This window comes from Leptodactylus fuscus, chromosome 3 (assembly GCF_031893055.1).
Source record: "Leptodactylus fuscus isolate aLepFus1 chromosome 3, aLepFus1.hap2, whole genome shotgun sequence".
Lineage (NCBI taxonomy): Eukaryota > Metazoa > Chordata > Amphibia > Anura > Leptodactylidae > Leptodactylus > Leptodactylus fuscus.
The window spans coordinates 85386154-85414008 of record NC_134267.1 but is presented as its reverse complement, the minus strand read 5'-3'; the positions used below and the strand labels follow the sequence as shown (position 1 = coordinate 85414008).

Here is a 27855-nt window from a genome sequence, read left to right as displayed (position 1 = left end):
TCATGTGCAGAGGGGCCACTATGGGACATCATACTGAGGAGAGACTGCTATGGTATATTATACTGTGTGGAGAGGCCGCTATGGGACATTATACTGTGCGAAGAGGCCGCTGTGGGACATTATACTGTGCGAAGAGGCCACTGTGGGACATTATACTGCGAGAAGAGGCCGCTATGGAATATTATACTGTGTGGAGAGGCTACTATGGGATATTATACTGTGTGGAGAGGCTACTATGGGATATTATACTGTGAGGAGAGGCCGCTATGGGACATTATACTGTGAGGAGAGGCCGCTATGGGACATTATACTGTGCGAAGAGGCCACTGTGGGACATTATACTGCGAGAAGAGGCCGCTATGGAATATTATACTGTGTGGAGAGGCTACTATGGGATATTATACTGTGAGGAGAGGCCGCTATAGGATATTATACTGTGTGGAGAGGCCGCTATTGGACATTATACTGTGCGGAGAGACTGCTATGGGATATTATAATGTCTGGAGGCCATTTTAGGACATTATAGTGTGTGTAACTAGCCAGGAAAGGGGGCACTATGCCATGGAAGGGAGCCAATCAAAGATTTGCTCTGGGGCCCAGTATTGCTAGTTACGCCCCTGGCTGACACCATTCATCTAGCACCATGTTATACCAGTGCGTCCTGTTTTATTCTTAATCCCAATACCGTATCTGCTTTGACCAAGCAATATCACAGACGACTGCAGCTATTACGTAGAGCAGCCATCATGTAAGGAGGAGCCTGGAAATCTTATTTTTCAGCATACTCAGTATACTGCAGACTGCAACACCGTCATTGCACCACAGCAGACAGGGGACTCGCCTAGACTGTACACGCCACCTCCAGCCATCGCCCCGGGCGCGACAGAAGCACAGAGAGGCGCATACAGACTACGAATACATTCTGCGAACAGATAAGCAGCTGCCACCCTCCACTAACTACAAATTGCGCATGCGGAAGAAGCTGTGACGTAACCTATGCCAGCGCTGGGCGTGGTCGATAATGCGTCCCGTGTGATAGCATTGGGCGTGGCCTCACGGCTCCCAGACGGCCCTGAGCTCCTGCGTGGCTCCGCCCCCTCCTCCTCCGGCGGGCCCACGGATGACGTCTCCTGGCTGGAGGTGTTGGGCTTCCTGGGCAAACTGCTGGGCGCAGTCGCCGCGCTGAAAGCAGCAGAGTACCTGCTCCGTGCGCTGTGTGCAGCCATGGCCTGGAAGTCAGGGGGAGCCAGCCACTCCGAGCTGGTCGGCAACCTGCGCAGTAAGTGTGCAAGGGGCAGTCAGATGACAGCACGTCCCCTTCATGTCATTCGGATAAACAGTGACACGACATTTACTGCTTGTACTAATCGTGTGTATGTGGGCATGCTGGACAGTATAGCGCCCTCAGGTGCTGCAGCGTGGTACATAGGTGTGGAGATGGTCTGTAGGTGCTATGGGGTGATCTCTTACTGTCATATGGCCTATAAGGGATCCTATAGCTGTATATATGGTGTGTCTTCCATTCCCTTACTATGCCAGCTTGTCCATCAGAATGGAGCAAACCATTGCTTATTGCAACTTTAGGGTCTGGAGGTGGCCAATGTCTTCACATCTTGTAACCCAATTGTGCAGCATGGGTGCTGCCCTGTGGCTGATGGATGGGTGAATATGATATGGCAGTCATTACCGGGTGCCACTAAGTACCTGTGCCAGCTTCATGATAAATATAGTATTGGGGTGGGGGACTGTTGTGATCTACTACAATAGAAGTAGATGCAAGTCAATAGAGATCCCCACCTCCAGTCCTAGTTCTTGAGGTGAAAGAATTGAGTAATAGTTATGAACCACCTGATCTTAAAGACGATCTTTCTCCATCTCCACAAACTCCAGTTCTGTACATCAATTAATAGATGCCCCTCTAACTACAACACAGTTAGAAAGCAGACAAGTGGGTGTGATTTACCAGCAGTCAGGGGTGGGCATTGTCAGAGCTCAGAATCCACACTTGGAATTCAGCCTGGCTGAATATAGGGGATCTGCAATGCTCCTATTAACCCCTTCCTGACGGAACAGGAGCACTGCAGATCCCTTATATTCAGTAGGACCGGGCACCTTCGGGCACAGGGATACCTAATGTGTATGTGTTTCACAGTCATTTTCTACTTTTATATGTATTCTAGGGAAAGGGATTTAGAACTTTTATTTACTTTTTTATATTTTTTTTAAAGCTTTTTTCTAAACTATTTTATGGGAGATTCTATACATTACTATTGCGGCTGTCGTAGCACCCCCCTCCCAAAAAAAATTTGTTTTTTTTTTTTGCTTGACTCGAGTATAAGCCGAGGGGGGCTTTTTCAGCACAAAAACTGTGCTGAAAAGTTCAGCTTATACTTTCCAATGCCTTACATAATTGTAAGCTTGTATATGAGTGTGACTGGTGACAAAATGTTTGTGTGGCCTGAAGGATGTAGCATATTCATGGTTTAGGTTGTGCTTCGGCTGCCATAAGATTGGCAGATTTCATGGACTTGTCGGACCCCATTGTAAATAAAATCATGATTTGGGAACATAACCTTTAAGGGGCTCTATCAGCAAAATCATGCTGCTAGAGCCCCACATATGCGTGAATAGCCTTTAAAAAGGCTATTCAGGCATCGTAAATGTTATATTAAACTACCCCCCATTTTAAAGTAAAACCCTAAAACAGATTGTGATAAACTTACCGGACGTGCACGGTGGGCGGGCATTCAGGGTGCGCCGTCTTTTTAAAGTCTATTCATGCATATGTGGGGCTCTAGCAGCATGATTTTGCTGATAGAGCCCCTTTACGCTAAAGCCTCACATTGCGGAAAAGCTGCTTTTTAAGTTGCAGATTTTGCTGCGGTTTTTTAAGCCAAATCCAGTAGTGGCTACAAAGGGAATGGGAAACCTAAAAGAAGCTCTTTTACTTCTCCCTTCTGCTCAACTCACCTTTGTCTTAGGCTCAAATAAACTGCAGCAAATTCAGCAACACAAAAAGCAGTTTTTGGGTGCATTCACACTACGTATACTGTAGCTTATTCTGAACGTAAAACCCGTTCAGAATAAGCGGCGTATAAAGCAGCTCCATTCATTTCTATGGGAGCCGGCATACGAGCACTCCCCATAGAAATGAATGGGCTGCTTCTTTCAGTACGAGCACTCCCATTGAAGTGAATGGGAAGTTCCGGTGTATACGGCTCGGCATGAGCAGAGCTTGCCGTACACGCCGGCACTTCCCATTCACTTCAGTGGGACTGCTCGCAGTGAAAGAAGCAGCCCATTAATTTCTATGGGGAGCGCTCGTATGCCGGCTCCCATAGAAATGAATGGAGCTGCTTTATACGCCGCTTATTCTGAACGTGTTTTACGTTCAGAATAAGCTTCAGTATACGTAGTGTGAATGCACCCTTTCTGCAACTCGAGGCCCCACGTTGCAGAAAAGCAGCTTTTTTTTGTTGCGTTTTTTTGAGCCAAAGCCAACAATGGCTGCAAAAGGAATGGGAAATATAAAGCAGGTTCTTAGACTTCTCCCTTCTGCTCCATCCACTCTTGGCTTTGGCTTAAAAAACAGCAACAAAATCTGCAACAAAAAAAGCTGCTTTTCTGCATCATGGGGCCTTAGCCTTAAAGCGTTTATTTCCACAAACATCTCTTACCTTCTAAACAAAAGGTAGGGGATAAGTTTCTGGTTATTAGGGGTCACACTGCTTCGACTCCACCAGTCACAAGAACCGGGTCCCAGAGTCCCCTGTGTGAATAGAGCAGTGATGACCATGCTCTATTCTCTGTTGTGTGACTGATGGAGTGCTGTGGTTTGGATCATCAGTCACAAATAAGTGAAGAGCAGTGGTCGCAAATACAGTATCTCTTCATTCACACAGATTTTTTTTTTTCCTATTCTATAATTAGGGCCCGTTCACGCGTTGTTTTGGCAAAATATACGTATAAAAATAAGACTCCCATTGACTTCAATGACACTTTTTTTACACATGTAAAAAAACACGTCAAAATACACGTGTAAAATGTCATTGAAGTCAATGGGAGTCTTATTTGTACACGTGCATGTTGCCAAAATACACGGTTTACTCTGTGTGAACGGGCCCATATAGTTAATTGATTATGGAATGCCTCTTTACCTCTTTGGTGGCGCTGCAGGGAAATTGAATACTTGCTGTGAGATTGTGCCAATAAGTAGAGTTTATAAGTGTCTCAATCAAAGTGCATTTAGGCTGAGGCCCAACATTACGGAAATGCAGCTTTTTTTTTTGCTGTTGATTTTGTTTGTGTGTTTGAGCCAAAGCCAAGAATGGTTACAAAAGGAATGGGAAATATATAGGAAGTCCTTATACTTCTACTTTCTGCTCAATCCACTCCTGGCTTTTGCTAAAAAAAAAAAGCAACCAAATCTACACCAAAGTGAGGCCTCAGCCTTACATTGAGATTAACCATTGCAGTTTTTCCAGGTTCATGGGTGGACACATTTTTGGGTTTTTTTAGCACATGTGATTTTGAAGGAATAACATTATTTTCTTTTCTGCAATATGGGGCCTTAACCCAGAAGTCAACAACCTTCAACACTCCAGCTGCTGTGAAGCTACAGCTCTGAACATGCTCCATTCACTTCCTTGGGAGTTCCAAGAACTGCAGAGCAAGTATGCATGCTGGGAGTTGTAGTTTTACAAAAGCTGGAGGGCTGAAGGTTTCCTACCCCTGACCTAACCCCTTCTGAACATCCGGCAGATGTCAGGTATTTAAAAATGGCGGCCGCTCAGGAGCTGAGTGGTCGCCGGGTCTCTACTATATTATTCAATACCTGCACTAATCTCGACTGGAGTTCCCTTGCCATGACAGCCGGGAGCCTATTGAAGACTCCCAGGCTTGTCTGGCATTCACTTGTATGACAGGCTGCTTTACAAATGATGGTATTTTACAATGCAATAGCATTGTAATACATTGCATTAGTGATCATAATCCTTACGCTAGGTTCACACCTGCTTTCAGGGTCTCCGTTCTGTGGTTTCCGTCTTCTGCATGCCAGAAGACGGAAACCACAGACCGAGTCCAGCCATGAGCGGCGGTGAGCGTTTTATGCTCTCCGCCGTGAAACCGTTTTTTTTAATCCGGACACAGAGTACTGCATGTCCGACTCTGTGTCCGGATTATAAAACCCGGTTTCGCGGCGGAGAGCATAAAACGCTCACTGCCGCTCACGGCCGGACAGCTTTCTCACCCATTCAAATGAATGGGTATGAAAGAGTCCTGCAGGTTTCCGTATCCTGCTCTGTTTTATGCAGGAAACGGAAACCTGCAGTACGGAGAGCAGAACGCAGATGTGAACGAGCCCTGAGGGTTCAAGACCCCAAGGGGGATCTAATAAGTAATGTATAAAACATGCTGAACTAATGATTTTTACTATCTCATAAAAATTTGAATAAAAAGCGATCAAAGCAATAGACATTCCCCAAAAAAGTATCACTAAAAAAAGTATACCTGGGCCTGCAAAAACGCCCTGTGCATCCCTGTACACTGAAATATAAAAAAAAAGGTACGGGTGTCAGAGTATGGCGACTTTGAGAATTTTTTTAAAATAAATTTTATACAGAGTTTTGGATTTATGCTAAGGGATTAAAATATAAATAGAACTAAATCCCCAAAATCATACAGAAAAATAGAATACAGTTTTGTTTTTTTTTCTCAAATTCTATCAGATTCAGAATTTTTTTTCCACCTTTCCAGTGTATGTACAGAATAATAAATGGAAACATTATGAAGAACAATTTGCTCCGCAAAAATTAAGCCCTTATATGGCTCTGTGAACGGAAAAATAAAAAAAAGTTATGGGGTTTGGAGTCAAAAATGAAAGGGCTTAAGGAGGTTGCAGAGTTATTTGCTGACTGTCTATATGTATATAGCGAATGAGTGCTCTGCAAGTGGTTAAGAACACTGTTCACTTTCAATGAATAAACATTCATATAAGGCACTGACCATCATCCAAAATCGCTGGATGAAAAAGCCCTGCAAGTCCGAGTTTTGTTCCAGCATTTTCAGTTTAAAAGAACGGACACCTGACAGATCCCATTATAGTTAATGGGTTCCGTATGTGACCGCTGTTGTAGCGATCTACCTAACTGTTATTGTGGTCCTCTGACAGACCAGACCAATGGACAGGGCGATACTAGTGTGAACCTAGTGTTACAATGTATTAAATAACAGGTTATGTTGCATTTGAAACAATCACGTTGAATATGCAGTGTAGTCTACAGTCAGTACGATATAGAGCGGGAGAAGCTGGAGATTTGTAGGAATCGTTCCATCATAGATTCATATATAACGCTGCTCATTCTGAGCTTACACTAGGTTCACACTAGCATTGCCTCTCCGTTATATAGGTCCATCAAGGGATCCAAACAATGAAGCAGTGGAACACTAAAATAGTGGTTACCAGCAGATCCCATATACTATAATGGGGTCCATTGGGTGTCTGTCGCTTCTAAACTAGAACTGTCCGAGGACTTTTTCTTCTGCTGATTTTCAGAGAACACTCCTAACAGAGACTCCAGCGCTGATGTGAACATAGCCTTAGTTATCAAGTAGTCCTAAAACAATCACTGTATGCAAATCCTTATCAGAAAGACTGTCTCTCAGTACGACCATCCATAGGAAAATTACAAAACTATATACCGGTCTGTTCAGCTCCTCCTATTCTATAATGTGATGCCTACAAAGTCCACTTCATTTTCACAGTGACAGCTCTGCTGTAGGTGCCCAAAAAGCGAAACCATTACAGGACATCTTTATATATCTATATTAATATTAATGAACCTTCTCTAGCCACAGCCGTTTTCCGACTTAAGTTTTTCTAATCCCTGCATTCCAAAAGCCATAACTTTTTATTTTTCCATTCACAGAGTTGTATGAGAGCTTCTTAATTTTTGTGGAAACCTTGTCAGTGTACCATTTAATATTCCATACAATGTACTGGGAAGCTGGAAACATCCAGGATGAGTTCAAATTGGAGAAAAACTACATTTGTGTCATTTTGTTATGGGTTTCATTTTTACGGCACTCACTCTGCAGCTAAATGGACATGTTACCTGTATTCTTTGTGTCAATAAGATTACAGCAATACCAAATTTATGTACTTTTTGTTATGCTTTAACATCTTAATCATGAGGCACTTTTCACACCTGGCACAGGACCGCGTATTTTGGTCCTGATTTTGATGCCGGAAGCCGTGTCAGAATAGGACCAAAATGTGCCTGTCATGGATTCCAACAGTCGCGGCTTCCCGCTCTGGAGTAGGTCCAAATGAATGGGCCTAGTCCAGAGGGTACTGCTGCAAAGTGGACGCCGTGGATGAATTAGCCACGGAATCCGCCTGAAGAAAGGGCAGCTCGCTTCTTTTTTTCCACTAGCGGGAATAAACTGCTAGCGGAAAAAAGAACGCTAACGGTTTGCATAGACCTCTATTGTGAGGGGACGGATTTTGAGGAGGATTCAGCGCCAAAATCCGCCGCCTCTTGCCCTGTGTGAATGAGTCCTAATTCAAAATTTAAAGAAATTTGAATTTTTTTGAATTTGACTTTTGAATTTTTGTAATATTTCTGTATACGGAGCTGTTTAGTAGTCCCTACGATGAAGACTGCAACCCAGATGTGATCCTAGCCTTACTGATATGTGTATGAAATAAACTGATTCTTAACCCACCCTCCATGTTACTCTAGCCTAAATATGATTTGTTTCTGACATCTTTGCAAATGATACAGTAGGTGAGATTTGCTCAGCAACGTTATGTCAGAAAGGGTGGGATGTATGGTATATGCCAAATGTGATATGTTTAAGGCACATTTTGCACATTTGTGATGTTTGTTTGCTAGATATTATTGCCATCAGTTACTACCAATGGTTGTGGGTGGCCTAGGCCAAATGCCAGATCAGTTTGGCTGCAATCCCACTTGTGCATAACTCCTGCCGGCTTTGCTTACAGGGCTGGGTTATGCACCTCAATATAGAAGCACCTCTTTGAAGTGCTGAATGTTTGTTGCTGTGCATGTACAGGGACATGTATATAATCCTCGCTGTGAATCTGGTAGTTGAGAACTTAACGTTCTTGGTGTTTTGTAACCTTTTATTTTGGACACCAGTGTGATAGTGAATAATGTAGAAATCCAGGGTTGGACAAATTCCAGGGGTCAGCTAGCCATAGCATCTAGAAGTCTGCTGCGGGCCTCCAGGTCTTTTGCTTGTTTTGCATTGTGCTTTTTACCTGTCTAAACTGCATGTCATTTATCCAGCCCTGTTAAATTATCTCTACACTTTTTCCAATAGCAATATCTTGTGATACTTGTGATCCATTCAAAGACCCCTATACTTCTACTGTGCAAGTGAGGAGAAATGGAAGAATCTGGACCTCACAATAGATCAATAAAGGGGTTATACCACAAAAATATTTATAGGATAGAGGATAAATACCTGACTGGGAGACTGACTGCTGAGACCCCACCAATCCTAAGAACAAGGGGTCCTTTTGCCAGGACCCTACAATTAACACTGTAAAAAAAAAAAAAAATACCGCAGTGTGCAAGTTAATGCATTTTGGTTACTTGACTTCCCCCCCAAAAATAGCAATAAAAAGTGATCAAAAAGTCATACATACCAAAAGTTAGTACCATTAAAAACTACAACTTGCCTGCAGATGAAGATCTCTTACATATTTCCATCAACACAACAGTAAAGTGTTATAGGCACTAGAGTATGGTGACTCAAGATAAAGTGATCATTTTAGAAAAGTGATGTTTTATTTTTAAACGTGGTAAAACATAATAGAACCAATATAAATGTGATATAGGAGTAATCGCAATAACCAGCTGGACAAAGTTGCCATGTGATTTTTTTATTTTATTTTATTTTATTTTTTTTATAATGCAGATCCTCCAAAAAGGGGCTCTATCAATAGATTTTGGCCAATTGAGATAATTCGGCTATTCGGGTGATGCTAATCGTTTTTTCCAAGACCCCCTTCCCCCCCAGTTTTTATGACATACCGGTAAAATGGATATGCTAATGAGCCCCTCCATGCACCCCCAGCGTCATACCTTGCTCATGCCCACCTCTGTTATGTGTGCTCTAAAAGTCATCCTCCTCCTCCCTATGAGTAATCTCGGGCATGCGCAGTAGCAATACACCCTATAGTACACAGTGAGCTCTATGTCAGCGTTCCTATGGCAGTGTCATAGGTTTAATTGGGAATTTGCGGGTTTGTCTTCTCTGCTCCTCCCACAACACTAACAGCTCAGCTGCTTCATGATCTGCTGTGATCTCCAGTCTGGGGAAACACCCCCCCACCTCCCTCACCACCGCTATAATTGAGGACACTGCGCATGCCCGAGATCGCCAAGAATACAGACGCTGTATTCAAACCGAGATTTCAATATAGCGTCTGTATTCTTGGCGATCTCGGGCAGAGGTGTGCGTGAGCAAGGTATGACGCTGGGGGTGCACGGAGGGGCTCATAGCATATCTGTTTTACCGGTATATCATAAAAATGGAGGGCTGTTAGAAAAAAGCACCCAAATTGCCTTTTTTAACGGCTACTCAGATATATGATTATCTCAAATGGCCAAAATCTAATGATAGAGCCCCTTTAAAATCTTTGGAGGGTCTGCATTAAAAAAATCATATGGTAACTTTAAAGGGGCTGCAGCTCGTGTAGTTGCCGTGACCTTTATTTATTTTGCATACAGTCTGCTTTCTAGCAGCCATGGAATGTAATTACAGTGTCATCCCATAGAAGTGAATGGGACGAGACAGTAAATACATTGTACAAACGTGCGTTTATGATGTGAATCCTATGACTGCGGCAGCCCCTTTAAACAGCTAATTAATTGGGGTCCGGGGTGTCAGTCTATCAACAAAAATGAAATGGATAACCCTACAAAGACTCCTACACAGCCAGGCCAGAGTACGGCTGATGCCCCACTATGCAGAAAAGCTGCTTTTTTCTGTTGCAGACTTTGCTTCAGTTTTTTGAGCCAAAGGGAGAGTGTATGGAGCCGAAGGGAGACGTATAAGAGCTGCTTTTGTATTTCCCATTTCTTTTGTAGCCACTTCTAGCTTTGGCTAAAAAAAAAAAAGGCAACAAAAAAAAGCTGTTTGCACAATGTGGGGCCTCAGCCTTAAAGGGTTTTTTTTTTTTTTTTTTTGCTCAAAAGATGACTTGTGCCCAATATTTGCTATTTCTTTCTGCCACAAAACTATCTTTCTGGTGTTTTTCTCACTTCTTGTAGTGGTCATGTGTATAGAATACTTGGCATAGTGTGAAAGATGTTATATAACTGTATTCCCTTGTCTCATTGAGCAGTCGGTTTGCAGCAAGTGATAGTGAATTATACACTCTTGAAAACATTACATGGGCAAATGCAAAGCTTTCAATTTCTTTCATGGTTATACAAAATTTATGTGTGACCACATGAAGTAGAGTTCAGATTTCTTGTTAGTTTGCTACCTTCTATGCTTTTAGTATGGCTGAATAAAGCTAGAGGAAACCAGCTTAGCATGCAAATTCCAGCTATGTTCCAAAACATTGTCTGCAGGGGTAGCCTGCCCTGGCTGTCTGAAAGTCAGCATTGTAACAGTTGCCCACGCATAGCTGTCAAAACACAAAAGCCCTTTTTACTTTTTTTTTTTTAATTTCTTGGCACACAGTTAAGTCATATATAGTAAAATATCTCAGGCCAGTGTATACTAGATATGGTCTAATTGGAAAATATTGTCCATGTACTTAAAATGGCATGACCTTTTTGCTACTATGTAGCATCTAGCATTTCCTGGCTTTATCTTTTAGGATGTGGTTATTTATTGGTAGTAAAACCATGTTTCACCATAAGATTGTGACTAGAGATGAGCGAGTACTGTTCGGATCAGCCGATCCGAACAGCACGCTTGCATAGAAATGAATGGACGTAGCCGGCACGCGGGGCGTTAAGCAGCCGCCCGCCGTCAAAGCGGAAGTACCAGGTGCATCCATTCATTTCTATGGAGCGTGCTGTTCGGATCGGCTGATCCAAACAGTACTCTCTCATCTCTAATTGTGACCAGTTTTAAAAGTCCAAGGATAGGAATAATATGAATGGCACCGTGTCACATGATTTGTGTCTCCCATCGGTCACACTGATGATGACTTTGATTTTCAATAGCCAGGCAGAGGCAGCACTGCTCTTCTAGTGGTCAGCAGAAGCTACAGTTGTTGGAACGTTGCTGATCAGGCATTGAAGACTGGTGGCATTGAAGTTGAGTGTCATAAGTCCCTGAGCCAGGTTCTTAAACAAATTGGTATGATGCACACGACTCAGTGTTCTGCCATTGAGATAGTTAACACGTATAAGTACCTGGGTGTGCTCCTCAATAATAATCTGGACTGGGCTGATCACCTGGATGCGCTGCACAGAAAGCGACACAGCAGGCTCTACCTGCTCAGGAGGCTGAGGGTCTTTGGAGTCCAGGGGACACTTCTCAAGGCCTCTTTCAACTCTGTGGTTGCTTCAGTCATCATCTTCGTTGTGGCCTGCTGGGGAGTAGCATACCAGCCAGGGACAGAAATAGACTAGACAGGCTGATTAGAAGGGCCAGCTCTGTCCTGGAGAGCCCCCTGGACCCAGTACAGGTGGTGGGTAACAGAAGGATACTGTCTGTGGTGAGCTGCAGGCTGGAGAATAGAGAACTAAATGATCCTGAAGTCGTCTTTTTCTTTCTTTAGCTGCTATGACTCCTAGTATTTTTCTCCTATAGGCTATTCTGAGCTTATTTGTGTCTCCTTCTCTAATATATTATCCTGTATCCGTATGCTGTAACACACTGAAATTTCCCCATGGTGGAAATTTCATAAGGATTACCTTATCTTATTTTACCAATGTGGTGCAGAGTTTGCAGCAGAATACATTCAGAGCGACATCCGAGTGCATTTTGATGCAAACATGGCCCCATATCGGATCCACACTCGTTTGAGTCTTAAGTAGTGCAGAGACTAACTTCTATCAATTTTATGTTGGAAAATCTTTCAATACATTGATCTGTTAATGAATCTGGAGCATACTGCAGAAGAGAGATACCACGATGTGGAGACTTAATTTGACAGGACTTTGCATTACCTAGACATGCTTGTAAATAAAAAGGGAATTAGGCCTGTAAAATGATCATGACAGTGGTTCGCTTCTGTTATAGCAATACAGCTGTATCACTATATACTAGTTATTCATATAATATTTAATAGCCTAATATTTCTACATTCAGATTTAATCTAATAGTCTTCACAATTGAAACATAATGAAAGTAGACATTCCGTAGTCCACACCGTATTAATAACATAACTGCATTTCAACTCAACATTTCTATAGTACAGACCAAAAGTTTGGACATACCTTCTCAATCAAAGAGTTTTCTGTATTTTCATGACTATGAAAATTGTAGATTCACACTGAAGGCATCAAAACTATGAATTAACACACGTGGAATTATATACTTAACAAAAAAGTGTGAAACCGCTGAAAATATGTCTTCTATTCTAGGTTCTTCAAAGTAACCACCTTTTGCTTTGATTACTGCTTTGCACACTCTTGGCATTCTCTTGATGAGCTTCAAGAGGTAGTCACCAGAAATGGTCTTCCAACAGTCTTGAAGGAGTTCCCAGAGATGCTTAGCACTTGTTGGCCCTTTTGCCTTCACTCTGCAGTCCAGCTCACCCCAAACCATCTCGATTGGGTTCAGGTCTGGTGACTTTGGAGGCCAGGTCATCTGGAGTAGCACCCCATCACTCTCCTTCTTGGTCAGATAGCCCTTACACAGCCTGGAGGTGTGTTTGGGGTCATTGTCCTGTTGAAAAATAAATGATGGTCCAACTAAACGCAAACCGGATGGAATAGAATGCCGCTGCAAGATGCTGTGGTAGCCATGCTGGTTCAGTATGCCTTCAATTTTGAATCAATCCCCAACAAGAGTCACCTCTGCTGCGGAGGAGAAGTTCGCCCAAGTCACCAGCCTCAGAAATCGCAGGTTAACAGCAGCTCAGATTAGAGACCAGGTCAATGCCACACAGAGTTCTAGCAGCAGACACATCTCTACAACAACTGTTAAGCGGAGACTTTGTGCAGCAAGGCCTTCATGGTAAAATAGCTGCTAGAAAACCACTGCTAAGGACAGGCAACAAGCAGAAGAGACTTGTTTGGGCTAAAGAACACAAGGAATGGACATTAGACCAGTGCAAATCTGTGCTTTGGTCTGATGAGTCCAAATTTGAGATCTTTGGTTCCAACCACTGTGTCTTTGTGTGACGCAGAAAAGGTGAACAGATGGACTCTACATGCCTGGTTCCCACCGTGAAGCATGGAGGAGGAGGTGTGATGGTGTGGGGGTGCTTTACTGGTGACACTGTTGGGGATTTATTCAAATTGGAAGGCATACTGAACCAGCAAAAGGTGGCTACTTTGAAGAACCTAGAATATAAGACATATTTTCAGTTGTTTCACACTTTTATATAATTCCACATGTGTTAATTCATAGTTTTGATGCCTTCAGTGTGAATCTACAATTTTCATAGTCTTGAAAATACAGAAAACTTTGAATGAGAAAGTGTGTCCAAACTTTTGGTCTGTACTGTATATGGACGTTATATTTTTTGTTAGTGATTGTATCTTACACTATGTAACAGAGTTTTTGTCCTTGTTCATCAAGTTATTTCCTACCAGTGCATAGGTTGGCATTACGGAAAATATAAATTATTATTAATCAACTTTGTTTTTATGACCAGGGCATCGAAAACAATAAATGTCTATTAGTAAAAATAATGACTATATTCAGCTGTCTAGATTCATATACAATAACAAAATGTCATATAAAAATGTCATTGTACAGTACTGTATTAGCACCTTGTGGGGCTCCACCAGCAGCTCCCATATTACATTGCTCTTTCCTAAAGCGAACTCAGTACGTTGTGGACAGTCCCTCTGGTGGTAATGCTCATTCTTGTCCCTGCTGTCCCATAGGCAAAGGTAGCAGGGATATTTTGTGTTACCACCCTGTAAACCCATAAGAAAAGCTACCATCTTAAAATCTCCAATAACATCCCAATGGTGAGTAGCATATTTCAGCATCTCCAACAGTGTCTTGACGTTGTTGTAGTTCTCATTTAAGTATATGGAGTGAGCTAAAGGAATAGACAGATACTTGTTCCCATTCTGTAGCAGCGCTGACTTTAAACTTCTAGATGAGCTATCTATAAAAAGTCGCCATTCTTGTGGGTTAAAGACAATACCAATTGCAAGGAATAAACCAGTGACAGTAGCACAGACCGTCACAATTGCTGAAGAAACTAGCAAATGTTCGATGTTGTTACCACTGATCTGCAACTTGAACACTTTCGTCCAGAAGGTTCTACTGCTTCAGTTTAGATGTCAGTAGCTCAGCATTGGACTTTGTGAGTCCCATATCTCTTATCAAGTCATTGAATATCCTTTTGATTGGGATAGTATTTCTCCATTTCTCCCTGACACTATAGACTGGATCAGTTACATCTTCTTGTTCAAAATCTGATGATGGCTGATTTCTTTCAGGAGGTGCAGGTATGGGGAGCTCAGTGCAGTGTGGTCCTGGAGCAATTGATGATGGGATATCAGGATACACCACTGGAGGAGCATTCTTGCCACTTCGACATTTGGAAGGATCGACCATGCAAAAGTAGCAGTTGGTTGAGAGGTTGGTGGGCTCTCACCAAGTTCTTGGAATATCAAACTTCTTGGCTCTTCTTTCCCCTTGGACAAATCCCTCAAGTGTTCTTTTGCAGTTTACACAACTGTAGTGAGATGCCCAGGGTTTGTCCTGGTCCCCAACCTGTACTCCGAAGTAAACCTTCTAGGCTTCACACGTCCTGACCGATGTTCTCATTGAATATTTCTTGGCTCGCGACTTGATGAATTTGCCACATATGTAGCAAAGTGAATCAGCATAATGCTTACAGCTTCTTGATGCCATCTCTACATGTAACTACACACTATGTTTCTCAGTCCTATTCGGTTGCTGCACTTGCTCTCACACTATATCGCTATCCACTATTACACTATATTGCTATCCACTATCACGCTATAACTGCAATTACAATAAGTACGACTGTCCAGCAGACGTGCTTATATAGTAAACGGGCAGACATCTAGTATATTTTACTGACGTCTAGACATGAACAGAGTGATGTAGACATTGGAAGTTTTCAGAACAGTCTAGAATATTTCATCAACATCTAGACATGTGATATGCTTGTTAATTAAAATATATGATTTTAAAATATCGATGTCTTGGTACCAAAAACAAAGTTTGAGTTGAAATTAGTGTTTAATATTCTTTTCAGATCTAAATAATCAGAAAATAACATTAAGACAATACAAAAAAAAATTTGTTGCATAGTGTAACGAGAAATGCTTACGTTTGTTAGGCTGTTTACCTTTCCCCCCTTTAGTCATAGTCTTATCAATGTGTCTGTCTCTCTCCATCAGCCTTCTCCTCCCCATACCCTCTCCATAGATGTTCATGTTGTCTGTATCCCTGTTGCCACTAAGTTGTCTGTTTCCCTTCTTTGGATAGGAGTTGTAGTAAGTCTTTTTTTTTTTTGACAGGTCTAAGGAGTCTGAATTGGGACCAATTTTGCCACTGGTTCTTTAGTGCCTTAGAGTAGCTTTACTTCTTCTGTCTGCCCACCGCTGTCAGTCATTTATGAAGGAGTCAGAGTTGGGCTGTGGAAAAATGGAGGTCGGAGCCAGTGGTTTGGCCTACTGACTCCACATCCTAACTTTTTGAAGACAGTGGGAGGAACGCAGTGATAATGTAGAAAAAAAAAGCCTTTTTCTTTAAAGGGGCTCTATCAGCAAAATCATACTGCTAGAGCCCCACATATGCGTGAATAGCCTTTAAGAAGGCTATTCAGGCACCGTAAATGTTATATTAAACTACCCCCAGTTTTAAAATAAAACCCTAAAAAAGAATGTGCTCTACTTACGCATCGTGCACGGTGGGCAGGCATTCAGGGTGCACCGTCTTCTTCATCCACGCCTCCTCTTCCGCCGATGTCCTCGGGTCCCATCCTCCGGCGCTCGCGAACTGACACTGATAAAAAAAAAAAAATGGCCTGGGCGCCTGCGCAGTAGCCGTAGTAGAAGCTGCATGCTACTGCGCATGCACCCAGGCCATTTTTTAATATCAGTGTCAGTTCGCGAGCGCCGGAGGAGGACGGGACCAGAGGACATCGGGGGAAGAAGAGGCGTGGATGAAGAAGAATACACACCCTGAATGCCCGCCCAGTGTGCACAATCTGTAAGTAGATCACATTCTTTTTTAGGGTTTTATTTTAAAACGGGGGGGGGGTAGTTTAATATAACATTTACGGTGCCCGAATAGCCTTTTTAAAGGCTATTCACGCATATGTGGGGCTCTATCAGCATGATTTTGTTGATAGAGCCCCTTTAATAGGATTTGTTAGATTGTTTCCTATATTCACTTTTACTATTAATTTATGAAAATTTCAACTATACTGATATTTGCAAGACTATCAGCCTAGGAGAAAGATTTGTGCTGCTGCGAGATATTCTTATATATACCACTGGTTACAAATGTACCAAACATTTGGCGTTAAATGTAAAAAAAAAAAATATACAAAGTTTCCATTCCCAGCATACTTACCTTAGAAATGGCAAGAAACTAAAAGACAAAGTGTATTAGAAAATCACATTCCATGAAACTGGAAAACTCATTTAATATTTTTGTTCTGTTTCCTTTGGGGAATGATTCTAATTGTCGTCTTATATATTTTTCAGAAAATGGTATTATAAAGTCAGATCGAGTATATGATGTAATGTTGGCTACTGACCGCAAACATTATGCAAAATGTAATCCCTATATGGACTCTCCTCAATCTATAGGTAAGGACTCTTACTTTTAGCTTCTCTGTATGTTTTAATATTTTCATTAGTAATTGATGCACCTTTTAATAATTTATATATTCACCCATTAATAAAAAAAAAAAATCAGTTGTTAAAGGGAGTCTATCAGCTCCTGCCACTGTAAGCTACTGCTATTGTGCTGTACCGGATCTTAATACAAGTCAAACTGTGCCTTTGTAATGTAGCCAGGGCACCAGGATTGTGTAAAAAGCAGGTTTAGATAATGTGTATATGAGGTCCACAGAACGGGGTGTTGTCTGCAATCCTGGAGCGTAGCGCCGTCATTGGTGATCACTCACATCCTTGCTTCCGGTTTGGCCCACTGGGCAGTGGAAGATGAGTATCATACGGCCCTGACATCGTGGAGTGTCATGATGAAATCCTGCGTATCTGCAGTACGCTGTATGGGTTGTATTGTGCTGATCTTCGGCCCCCTGGGCAGTGGAAGATCATTGTCTTGCTTTTATTCATTTTTTTGGCTTCATATAAGATGATGTCATTCATTCTAGTGACTTCAATGAGGACTTGATATGTAAATCCTAATGTATCTTTTTGCCCCTAACAGGTTATCAAGCAACAATTAGCGCCCCTCACATGGTATGTGTTATCACTGGGATATTTTATTCATTCATGTTTAAGGTATAATACTAAAGTGAACCTGTCACATGGAAAATAGATTTTGATTTTAAGGGGGAATTTCAAATGTAAAAGCGGCAGGAGAGTATGGGAGTATAAACTCATGACCACCTTTGACACATTCCAGAGGGGTTAAATCTGTCGCATGGACAGGGGCCAAATGTTGGCTCAGTGGTTAGCATCGCAGCCTTGCAGCGCTGGAGTCCTGGTGTTCAAATCCCGCCAAGGACATAAAACCATCTGCAAGGAGTTTGTATGTTTTCCCCGTATTTGCATGGATTTCCAGCCCATATTCCAAAGACATACTGATAGGGAAAAATGTACATTGTGAGCTTTATGTGGGGCTCACAATCTACATTTAAAAAAATAAATAAATCTGTCGCATGGATTTATGTCCTTCTACAAGAGCTAGGCATCACATCACCAATCAAAGGGACCATAAAAGTCAGAGGGCCGTCCTTGGAACTGATCATTTGTTTTTTAACTTGTTTGTATGTATACTGCTTTCCATCACTTGATCCCTGTGCTTCTTTTTGTGTATAAATATGCATGGCTTCAGAAATTGTCATACCATGCCTGATGAAGAGACCTAGTAGTCTCGAAAGCTTGCAATCTGTCATTATTTTTGTTAGCCATTAAAAAGGTATAAACTACTGAAGACTCAATCTTTTATATTTCATATCCACTGGTTAATACGGTACAAAGATATAGTTTTCCTATGGAAAATAGAGTGCAATTCAGGCAGCATGTTATAGAGCAAGAGGAGCTGAGCAGTGGAAATCCCTACTATTTTCTCAGATGTCTAGTAGCTGATGCTTCATGATTGATGGCCATAGCCAGACATATCTGTTTGGTACAGGAAGATGTATAGCTTCACAACACCAAAATGTTCCCTTTGGAAACTGAGGGATATGGATATATATATATATATATATATATATATATATATTTATTTATTTTTATGTATAATCACACATACAGTATTTGTATATCCATATGACAGCAATTTATGTGGACTGTCAGTTTTGGGAAGCATTCTAAGGGCTAGTTCACACGTGGGCAAAGGGGAGGTTTTTGACAGCGGAATTCGCTTCAAAAACCTCTCCTTTAACATGGTGGTCTATGTAGACCACTAGCTTTTTTTTTCCTCCTAGCGTTTTCCGCCTGAAGAAGCGACATGACCTTTCTTCAGGCGGAAAACGCCTGAAGAATTGCATAGAAGTGAATGGGAGGCAAAAACCGCGCGGTTTTTTGCACACAAAACCGCGCGGTTTTTGCCTGCAGTTTCTATAGCACATATAGGAAAAAAAAACCCTAGCGAAAACCGCGTCAAAAACCTCGTCAAAAACCGCGTGGAATGCAAAAAACAGCGTCAAAAAAACTCCTCGAGGTTTTTTACCTCGCACAAATAAGCTAGGCGGTTTTCACGTGTGAACTGACCCTAACTTCCACAGTAAGTAGTGAGATAGGGCAGACACAGGTGACCGATGACGAGTCAGGAAATAAAGAATACTGGGTATCTTTAAAATGGTCAATACTTCAATGCAGGCTATTATTTGAAGATAAGGAAGGACTTGACTTTTTCTCTTATGGCATACTGTTTTTTTTTTTTTCTGTGTGTATTTAGCATGCATATGCATTAGAACTCCTCCACGATCAGCTACACGAAGGTGCCAAAGCCCTGGATGTAGGCTCGGGAAGTGGTATTCTGACCGCATGCTTTGCAAGAATGGTAAGGCTTTTGAATTTCTATAGTCAACTGTTAGAATAGATAATATATTAAATTACAAATTCTAAAATTGCATATTCATGTGTGCGTAACAATATAAGGTGGAAAGTAAAAACCCTATTTAATTTATTGGGCAATCGTGGTTCATGAATGCAGTCCAATTTTAGAATAAATAATGTGAACTATGATTGTTTATAGCACTAATACTGTTAAAGAGGAATTGCACTACTGGAATTGTTGAAAAACTGCATTTCTGAGATCTTTTATGATCTTTGTTTTTGATGGTGTTCACTGTGTAGCTGTCACTTGCTACAATTTACACTCTTCTACATTAATATTTCAACACTAAGAAGGACAAAGCCATATGGCTGTGTAAATTAAACAAGTAGCCGGTGTTACTAAGGTCTGCAGTCATTACATATAGCTCAATCTGTGGCATGTGGGAGGGGCTTTAAATCCAGATTGAATGCAAAGTTTTTCGCCACATAAAACTTCAAAAATGGTATTAAGTTGGGTGGGATTATTGTGCAATGTCTCCTGTTATTTCGGCAGGCCAGTTATCCCCACTTGTCAAACTGAGAGGGACGGAAACCTTTGGTAACTTGGTTTACCACAATGTGAGATCAGTACTCGCCTAGGGCAAGATATCAGCACTAGAGATGAGCGAGTACTGTTCGGATCAGCCGATCCGAACAGCACGCCCGCATAGAAATGAATGGACGTAGCCGGCACGCGGGGGGTTAAGTGGCCGGCCGCCGTCAAAGCGGAAGTACCAGGTGCATCCATTCATTTCTATGGAGCGTGCTGTTCGGATCGGCTGATCCGAACAGTACTCGCTCATCTCTAATCAGCACTATTCAACATTGCATGTCTCCATGATTGGGAGAACAACTAGAATCACAGCAAGAGTTGCGTAAAGGCAAATCTCACAGATGGATTGTTTGAAAGAATGGTGCATAGTGATCCATTCTGTACTGCAAGTGAAATTGGATGTCACGTCCCAAGCCCGGAGCTGCAAACTGTGCCAACACAAATAATCAGAAAGTGTTTGCACGACACTGAGCTATGAGCCATGACATCCAGCTACAGGTCCTATTGACTTCACACCACCACTCTTAAAGGATATTGTGGTGCACAGCAAGACAACAATGGAGGCTGGAATTGAGGTTTATCCTCTTCAGCAGTAAGTCTTAGATGCAGTGAGATCCAGAGATTGATCTGGAGACCAAGTGGGCAAAACCATGAAATGGCCTTCACAGCTTTTGAATATTTTTTCCATTTTTTTATCTTTAATATATCTACCAATCCTGTGAGTTCCAAGACTTTTCCATTTTGGGGATGCAATTTCAACGTTGAGGAATGTAATTTTTCTGATTTCGGATAACCCCTGGGAAGGTGAAACAATTGTCTTATGATTTCATTTTTAACAGTAAGGCTCCGCAATGCGACTAATACTTCTTACAGAATGTCTGTGACACAGTAACGTTTTTTTATTTTTTAATAATACAATAAAGAAGCCAGCTCATTTGACACTAATAGACTTTCCGTGCTCTGAGCATGATGATCCAAACATTGCTTTACATAAATAGCCACTTTCTGCTGAGTGCAGTGCAATACACCGGGGCCTGCTGTCAGCTGATGTCTCTCTACATGTAATCCTTTCAGAGCGAGACTCTCTGCCAACATCTAGTGCCAAGCATTTCACAAACAAACACTAACCTATAGTTGTCATGGTGAAACCCCTTAGCTGTTCCCATGTGGTGCTCTCCTGGTACCTCTATATTGTGCGTCATGTATTCTTCAGGATTGTCACACCTAGCTGTGGGTTTTAATAGTGTTGTTTCCAAATCCCGTCAATTCTTTCTATATGCATTCTGCATTAAAACAAGAAATTACTGTGGAATAGAAAAGGTTATCGGGAAATGAGATTATGAAACATCATATTCTTTGTTGGCCATCAGCACAGCCCAGACTCTTGTCACAATTTGCAAACTATATGGCTGTTCAGTGGCTTTGATGGCTTGTGATCGCATCAACTTTATAGGGGCAATATAACTCAGTGTAAAAGAGAGATTTCATGACGTTGAATGTCCGCTATGTTAATTGATGGAGAGATTTTTTTTTCTTCAGGTTGGCGCCAAGGGCCGAGTCGTAGGAATTGATCACATTAAGGAGTTAGTAGATGATTCTATAAATAATGTAAAAAAAGATGATCCGTTGTTACTGTCTTCTGGTCGAGTGACTCTCTTAGGTAAGTGTCCTGTACACTTTCAGTTTATGGACATAAGTGCAATTTTAAATACATATGTAAAGGCGTAAGTTAGTGTTCATAAAGCGTCCCAGCAGCTGCCCGGGGACATCTAGTCTGAGCAGTAATGGTATTGGCTGTAAAATTCATGGTCTGCAAATCCTACATTAAACAACCAGGTGGTGTTTACATCTATATAAAAGGAGACTCACTTGGAAGTGGGGAGTTAACCACTTTACTTCATTGCATTATTATGAACTAGTTCAATGGTTACAGCTTCCTTCATGGCTAGGTAGGCACTCTGTGTGACAGTTATGGCTATTACCAAACCATTTTTATAGAAATAGCTTTTTCGTTCTTGGGTTTCTACTTGGCAACATATGGCTGTGCACTAATATAGGGGGAGTCCCTAGTCGTGGATTCCTCATAAAATGTGCTACATGGTTCATTAGAATATTACTTTTTTTTCTAGAATTTTTCTTTATTTAAAAAAAATTCTATACTGAAAAATAGACATGGTACAGTGTTCTGTACCTAGGAATGAAAGTTAAAGTAGTTGTGCAGGACTTTGAAAACATGGCTGATTTCTTCTTGTCAGGAAGTCATCTCATGTCCGTTGGTCATATGTCCTTGCTGAAGTTCAGTCCTATTCATGTGAATGGTGGTTTTGCCATATAACCATCGAACTTGTTACTTCCTGAGAAGCAGAAAGAAGCCAAGTTATCAAGGGCCTGCACAACCCCTTTAAAGAGGACCTTTCATGAGTTGGGGCACATGCGGTTTTATATACTGCTAGAAAGCCGACAGTGGGCTGAATTCAGCGCACTGTCTGCTTTCACGATCTGTGCCCCGGGTGAAGAGCTATAGGTGCCGGTGCCATAACTCTTCACCGTCAGAAGGGCGTTCTTGACAGTCAGTCAGAAATGCCCTTCCTCACAGCAGCACCTATAGCGCTGTACAGTGTGAGTGGGGAGGAACGCCCCCTCCCTCTGCTCACAGTGATCGTCCGTAGACTAGTATTATCAGGAGGGGAGGGGGCGTTCCTCCCCGCTCACACTGTACAGCGCGATAGGCGCTGCTTTGAAGAAGGACGTACCTGACTGACTGTCAGGAACGCCCTTCTGACGGTGAAGAGTTATGGTACCGGCACCGATAGCTGTTCACCTAGGGCACAGATCATGAAAGCCGACAGTGCGCTGAATCTGCTTTCTAGCGGTATATAAAAGCACATGTGCCCCGAGTGATGACAGGTCCTCTTTAAAGAGGACCTTTTACCATTTTGCACACAGGCACAGATCTGTGCCCGGTGTGAAGAGCTTACGGTCCGGTACCGTAGCTCTTCTATGGTCAGAAGGGCGTTTCTGACAGTTAGCCAGAGACGTCCTTCTTCACAGCACAGCCAATCGCGCTGTGCTGTGAGAGCCGGGAGGAACTCCCCCCTCCCTCCCTGATAATGCTCGTCTATGGACGAGTACTGCGAGCAGAGGGACGGGGCATCCTCTTTAAGGCATACTACAGTACACTAGAGGTCTTATGGAAATCTGTTATGGCGCTATACAACATGGAAATATAATATATTGTAGTTGTGTGGATATAAGAGAGAGGGCTTGGTACTACCAGACCGATGTATTGAAAGGATTCGACAAAAGCAAGCAGTAACAATGAGAAACTGAAATGCTATACCTTAAAAAGTACAATGATTAAGCTTTATCTACATACAATTACAGTGCTTTAAATAGCAATATTCTAATTTTAAAGGAGTTGTCCAGTTTGTTTTTAGCAATGAACCTGTCCTCAGAAAGGTGATCAATAAAAGATCAGTGGGGGCCTGGCACCCCCACTGATCAGTTGTCTGAAGGGGCCACACCTCTCATGCACTGTTTGCATTGTATGCTATCTGTTCCATAGCAGCTGTACCACGTCATTACAGCCGCATTCACTTGTATGAGATGAGGCTGTAATTACATTTCCCAACCACTACAAAGCAAATGGCGTGTAATGTAATCGCTGAGAGACGCTGCCTTTTTATACAGCTGATCAGCAGGGATACAAAGTGTCAAACCCTTACTGTTCTCTTACTGATAACTTATCCTGAGGACAGGTCATCAATAAAAATGAACTTGACAACCCCTTTAATTCCTTTTTTGCGTGTCCTTAGTTGGAGATGGACGCATGGGTCATACTGAAGAAGCACCATATGATGCTATTCACGTTGGAGCTGCCGCACCAATTGTACCGCAAGCTGTATGTATTTTGTTTCCCTTTGTTCTACTTTTGGGTAATTGTTTTGTACAATTGGTTGCAGTTGGGAACAACTAACAATCCATGTAGGATTCTCCTTCTCTTACTCCTTCAGTTGCATTGAGTTGCTCTCAACTTGACGTTTGAGACTGATGTTTAACTATGGACTCATCAGCAACATGATATAGCTGTACTGTAATTCCAATTCTCTTACTTGTTTTTCTATGAAGCTAGCCATATAAAGCACATGCAGATGTAAATGTGCATGGTATTCAATAGATCTGTTCGTTGATTGCAAGCTTTGTTTGGATTTGACCATTTATGGTGATTGTTAAAGGGGTTGTTCAGTGGCGGAAACTTTTGTAAAACAGTTCAGTGGATTAAGAGATTCTCCAGTTGCTTTACTGCACCTGTTCCAACACTTGCCAGGTTCCTGATGGTATCCAATGCTTGGTTCCATCTCGTCACAGCCAATCACACCCAATCACTGGTGACCCGACTAGGCCATTCTTAGCTGTGGGGGCATTTCCATTTCAGGACTATTGGAGAATCTATAAGGAGAGTATCTTTAATTTTACTTTTTTTTGTGCGATTCTAAGGGTTTGTTCATGGGAATCTATCCCCCATTCCACTTGGAGAGAGAATAGTCCTACAAGCAGAACTTTTCTCTCTGCCGATTTCAGTTTTAAATTGTGGAAACCTGGCAGACTCCATTATAGTCTGTGGGTTTCCGTGGGTAGATAAAGGGCCAAAAAACGGAAAACCTAACACTAGACTGTTAATAGGATTGTCCAGCCATTTTTAAATCTGCTGAATAATCCATTTTTTTATACTATTTTGGCTCTACGGCGCGCTTCTCTAAAATGTGTGCTTTGCTTTTCCAGCTAATAGATCAGCTTAAACCTGGAGGAAGACTAATCCTACCTGTCGGTCCTGCTGGAGGAAACCAGATGTTGGAGCAATACGATAAGTTAGACGATGGAAGTGTCAAAATGAAACCTCTGATGGGGGTGATCTATGTGCCTTTAACAGACAAAGACAAGCAATGGTCAAGGTGGAAGTGATTTTCTGTCCCACTATTTCTCCTTCCAGTTGCACACAAGGTGAAAGGTCTGGATATTAGCAGATAACTGGAATGACTGCATTTGCTGCTGTCACTGCTCTCTGCTACTTCCATACCATATAACACTAGCATACATAGTATGGCGCAGTATGGCGATTGCTTGGTATACCTAACGCACCACACATACAAATGAATGGTGTGCATGGCTTCTGGGAGACTGAAGGAACCACATGCTAGATAACACTTAATGTTCTATATTTGTCAGTCATATCTAGTTCTGCTTTTTGTTCATGCAACATGTTTTTATATAATTCAGCATTTGGTGTTACAGCTGCTATACAACTACAGTATATTAGGTGTATGTTGGGAAGGGGGCACATTTAGAGTTAAATGGCAGCTGTTCCCACATTTTGTCCATTGTTGCAATTTTAGATCTGATTTATCTTACATTTAAAATGTATCCATCTTACGTAATTAAGATTAATGAACCAACAAATCTGCAATAATGAAAAAGGACATGACAAATGGAACAGTACAGTACCTACAGTACAAGCCTCAATTGCCTCCAAGAAAAAGATTGTGAGAACTTCAAAGAAAACAAAAAATTCAGATGACACAGACAATTAGATCCATGAATATTTTCATATTAACCAAGGTATTTTAGAAGTCTAGCACAGCGTATTGCAATTGAAAATATTGTAGACGGTAAGGCTAAGGCCCTATGCAGATAGGCACAGCAAAAAAAGTGCTGCGGACTGTCTCTATTATACGGAAATTGCCAATATTTCAGTAGGTATGATTGACATATTGACAATTTTACAAAAATGCAGCAGTCTTTGTAACTGCATTTCCACTGCAGATTTTTTTCTGCAATTCGTGGATGGGATCCCATCCACTTTGCAAATACTGTAATACGCGGCGTTTTTCGCTGTGGCGTTTCCAAAGTGGCCAAAGTGCTGTGTATTCGCAACGTGGGTCTAAAGGGATCTAAAGAATTAGAAACCTATTCTTAGGATAGGTCATTAACTGGAGATTGGGGGGGAAACTGACAAATGAGTCCCTGCACTCATTAGCTGATACCAACAGAGTGCCAAGACACATCCATACACTGTGCCCTGGTGTCTGACCCCTGCCAATCTTCAATTAATGACTTAGCCTCAATTAACCTGATTTGGTCAAACTGAACAGTGTTGCCATTTTCCTGACGAATTTGGGGTGGATTGCTGGCCCCTGGAAGAGATCCATTAGTACTACAGCTGGCATTTTTTCAAAATCACGGCCGCAAAATAACACCGCGTATACGATCCCGGCTCCCATTGAAATCAATGGGAGCGTATACGGCGCTCAAAGTCTCACACGCCGTATACGTACCACATCACGCGGCACGTTACTCCGTGTGCACTTATCCTAAGAAAGTGAATATTATAGTAAAGAAAAATAAATTACTTTTCGAATATGTGAAAAAATTAACAGGATAGTGTGCTGTGATTATCACAGAAGTGTGAGTGAGGCCTAAGGTATTTTCTTTAGAAACGGCTCTGCTGAGACTGTGTAGCTTAAAATTCCTACATTAAAATGGATTTCTTTTTTTTCTTGCTGAAGCATCTGTGCTCTATCCATTTCTGCTGTAGTTCACCACAACCCATGTTTGTAGATCAGTTACTGCACATCAGAAGCACTAGGAATATTTTAGCATTGGAGATGCACATTAGTAGACCATACATACAAAATACAAATCATCGTATTTCTTTAGTTTTAATCTATTAAAGTTCAATTTGAAGACAATGGACATTACATTTGCTGAGTGTATTTTGCTGTGGCCCCAAATGCTCCATTTAAGAAAACATGTCACTTGAGATTAGCCTCCTGTTTGCTAAGCTGCACATTGTTGCATCACTTTTTTGTTATCTTTTAATAACAAGTGACTTATTATAACAAGCTTTTACTTTGCTTGTTGCTTTGCTTCTATCTCTTTTGAAGTCTTTGACGCCATGTTCTCTTTCTCCCAGTAACAATGCTTTTCTCTCTGCAGGGATGAATTGTAACGGCCCCATCACTCCGATCCAAACATAGTATTATGGCAGGGTGCTCTCCTGCACCTCCAAAAGCTTTTTTTTTTTTTTCTTCAGACTCATCAGCAGTGCAGCTTCTTTTGGATTTTTTTACCCTGCTGAATTGGCATGGAAGTGTTTTTTTTTTTTGTTTTTGTTTTTTTGTTTTTTTTTGGCTTTTAAAATCTTATGTTAAACTGCGGATTCTATTTGAGAATTTCTCATTTAAGATCTACTTTTTTTTCTTTCTTTTTTTTTCAATGCGTTTGAACATGCCAGGGTGTTTGACAGATGTAGTGCAGATACTCACCATTGCAAACTATTTAAGAAAAATAAAAAAATACACATTTTAATTTCTGAATACATTTAAAGTGTAACGTCAGCATCACTGTAAAATGTTCAGAATGTCACCAAATGACACTACAATGCATTAAGTCAAGTCTCCGCTAAATGCTGCTAAACATATAGACCTGAGCTTCCCTCTCAGAGCTTTTTGGCGTGGTGTCGTAGAATAGCATGTGGATGCAGTCAGCAGCTTTATCTTAACACCGGGAAATATTTATGTCCTTTATTGTCTCTGTGCTACCAGGTCATGACACACATAGCCCTGGACTCTTCAGTGCATCAGAGTGAGCTGTAGACCACTTGAATCAGGCCGGTCAGACCCAAATGCGTATGGAATAGTTTTCATTGTTTTTGAGACAGGTGTTTATTGGCAGCCACTTCCATCTGAGCTTTTCTTGTTGATGCAGTTTATAGTTCACTGCTGTGTACCACACGTGCTGTGTAAGCCATGTTCTCGAACAGTTTATGCAGTTACGCTTTGCCAAATAAAGTACAAAACCCAACAATGTGCCTGTACTTCTTTTGTGTTAGTGCTAAAGATTGAC

General features: G+C 41.7%; 1 protein-coding gene across 3 annotated transcripts; it reads left to right on the top strand.

Annotated features, from left to right (window-relative positions):
• The first annotated feature begins 981 nt into the window (after positions 1–981).
• On the top strand, positions 982–27816 carry PCMT1 (protein-L-isoaspartate (D-aspartate) O-methyltransferase). Of its 3 annotated transcripts, none has more exons than XM_075267893.1 (8): positions 982–1279; positions 16872–16976; positions 17563–17594; positions 19261–19365; positions 21493–21613; positions 23769–23854; positions 24736–24905; positions 26947–27816. In XM_075267893.1, the coding sequence occupies exons 1-8, from the start codon at positions 997–999 to the stop codon at positions 26957–26959; spliced, it is 915 nt and encodes a 304-aa protein (XP_075123994.1). In that variant the 5' UTR covers positions 982–996; the 3' UTR covers positions 26960–27816. The 3 variants fall into 3 exon arrangements, with proteins under 3 accessions (XP_075123994.1, XP_075123995.1, XP_075123996.1); XM_075267894.1 differs by having other exon boundaries at positions 24736–24954; XM_075267895.1 differs by having other exon boundaries at positions 24736–24961.
• Positions 27817–27855: the final 39 nt, after the last annotated feature.

Excerpts from the sequence above, each read along its gene's own strand:
- PCMT1 (XM_075267893.1), top strand. The coding sequence starts at position 997 with ATGCCAGCGCTGGGCGTGGTCGATAATGCGTCCCGTGTGATAGCATTG. Across the intron at positions 1,280-16,871 it reads GCTGGTCGGCAACCTGCGCA|AAAATGGTATTATAAAGTCA; the intron begins GTAAGTGTGCAA and ends TATATTTTTCAG. Across the intron at positions 19,366-21,492 it reads CCGCATGCTTTGCAAGAATG|GTTGGCGCCAAGGGCCGAGT; the intron begins GTAAGGCTTTTG and ends TTTTTTCTTCAG.